This window comes from Myotis brandtii, unplaced genomic scaffold (assembly GCF_000412655.1).
Source record: "Myotis brandtii unplaced genomic scaffold, ASM41265v1 scaffold12291, whole genome shotgun sequence".
NCBI lineage: Eukaryota > Metazoa > Chordata > Mammalia > Chiroptera > Vespertilionidae > Myotis > Myotis brandtii.
Genome location: NW_005354288.1, coordinates 6,501 through 8,127, shown reverse-complemented (window position 1 = coordinate 8,127; position 1,627 = coordinate 6,501). Strand labels below are relative to the sequence as shown.

The window sequence follows — 1,627 nt, the reverse complement described above, 5'->3', positions numbered from 1 at the left end:
TGCTGCACATGGCACGTGTATCTCTGCTCCTCTCCACGGGGCACCACCAGGGCCGCCCACTTCTGGAAGGTCCCATCCCCCGCAGGCCTGGTCTCCACAAACTCCGTGTCCTGGGTCTGCTCCTCCCCATCACGCTGCCAGCTCAGGCTGATGTCCGCAGGGTAGAAGCCCAGGGCCCAGCACCTCAGGGTGACCTCACGGTCAGAGATGGGGTGGTGGGTCACGTGTGTCTTTGGAGGGTCTGAGGAGAAGGGGGAGGAAATTCAGGGACTTGGCACTGTCAGGGGACCCTCCAGCAGCCCTCATGTGACCACCTGAGCGTGGACAGGGCACCTGGGGTGGGCGAGGGAGCACACAAGCACCACCAGCCTGGACAGAGCATCTGGGGATGACCTCTCCTCCTTAGAAAGTTCTAGTCAGAGTGACACAGCCCAGGGCGGGAGGCAGGTCTCAGGCGGAGAAAGGGATTTCTGGTCCTGTCCTGGTGGAGGCCAACGGACTCAGAAAAGTCGGGGTCAGACCTCAGAGACACTGGGTGAGGGGCAGGGAGCAGGTCCCCCATGGGTCCCAGAGCCTCTGCAGGGCCAATGGGAACCGCTGCTCAGTTATTTCAGGGTTAGTCTCCCCTCTAATTGTCCCTGAGAGACTGCACCCCTAGGCGTCCCTGAGAGAAGGGAGGGCGTCACTGGATCTGAAAAGCCAGGCGGACTCAGTCTTGGCCCACAGAGGAGGGGGGTCTGACACTGACCCTGTGTCCTGTCTCCTTGTTGAGCCCCAGCCCCAGGGGAGAGGAGGGAGGCCCCAGGCCCTGGTACCTGCGCGCTGCAGCACCTCCTTCCCCATCTCCAGGACTCTGTGGAGCAACTCCAGGCACCTGCCCTCCAGGATGTTCCTGAATCGCTCAGCCTCACCGGCCTCCTCCCACTTGCGCTGGGTGATCTGAGCTGCGGTGTCGGCCGCGGTCCAGGAGCGCAGGTCCTCGTTCAGGGCGATGTAGTCGGTGCCGTCGTAAGCGGACTGGTAATAACCGCGGAGGAGGCGGCCGTCCGGTCCCATGTCACAGCCCAACATCTCCTGGTAGGTGTGAGACCCTGACCCACCCCGAGGTCAGTGTCGCCCACTGAGCCCCGCCCCTGCCCCGCCCGCGGGGATTAAACAGAAACTGAAAGTAAAACCGGGTCCAAGTCCCCGCGGGCTCCTCCCGGGTGTGTCTATGGGTGGGTGGGGGTGAAGCTTGGACCCGGTCACTCGGGCGACCCCGGCCCGTCCGTGGGGATGGGGGCGGTGACCGGCCCCGGGCCCCGTGGCTCACCGTCCCGGCTCTGGTTGTAGTAGCCGCGCAGGATCTTCAGTCCCACTCGGAAAGTCTGTGCGTGGCCCTTTAAGTTCTGCGTCTCCCGGTCCCAATACCCCGAGTCCTCCCGCTCCACCCAAGGCTGCTGCATCCATGGCGCCCGCGGCTCCGCCCTCGGACTCGCCGCGTCGCTGTCGAACCGCACGAACTGCGTGTCGTCCACGTAGCCAACGGCGAAGAAGCGGGGCTCCCCGCGTCCGGGCCGGGACACGATGGTGTAGAAATACCTCAGGGAGTGGGGGCCTGGGGGGCGGACGGAGGGCAGGGCCGCGG

At 65.1% G+C, this 1,627-nt stretch overlaps 1 protein-coding gene across 1 annotated transcript in view; it reads right to left on the bottom strand.

The window, feature by feature from the left end:
* Positions 1-2: 2 nt before the first annotated feature.
* The window catches only part of LOC102244169 (HLA class I histocompatibility antigen, B-73 alpha chain), a gene marked incomplete at its 3' end in the record, with an annotated part of 1,991 nt that continues 366 nt past the window's right edge, over positions 3-1,627 (bottom strand). Inside the window, exons 2-4 of the mRNA XM_005858914.2 lie at positions 1,313-1,597; positions 816-1,091; positions 3-241 (exon numbers count right to left, since the gene is read on the bottom strand). Of these exons, the coding sequence (XP_005858976.1) occupies positions 3-241; positions 816-1,091; positions 1,313-1,597 (800 nt within the window). The remainder of the gene's footprint in view (positions 242-815; positions 1,092-1,312; positions 1,598-1,627) is intronic.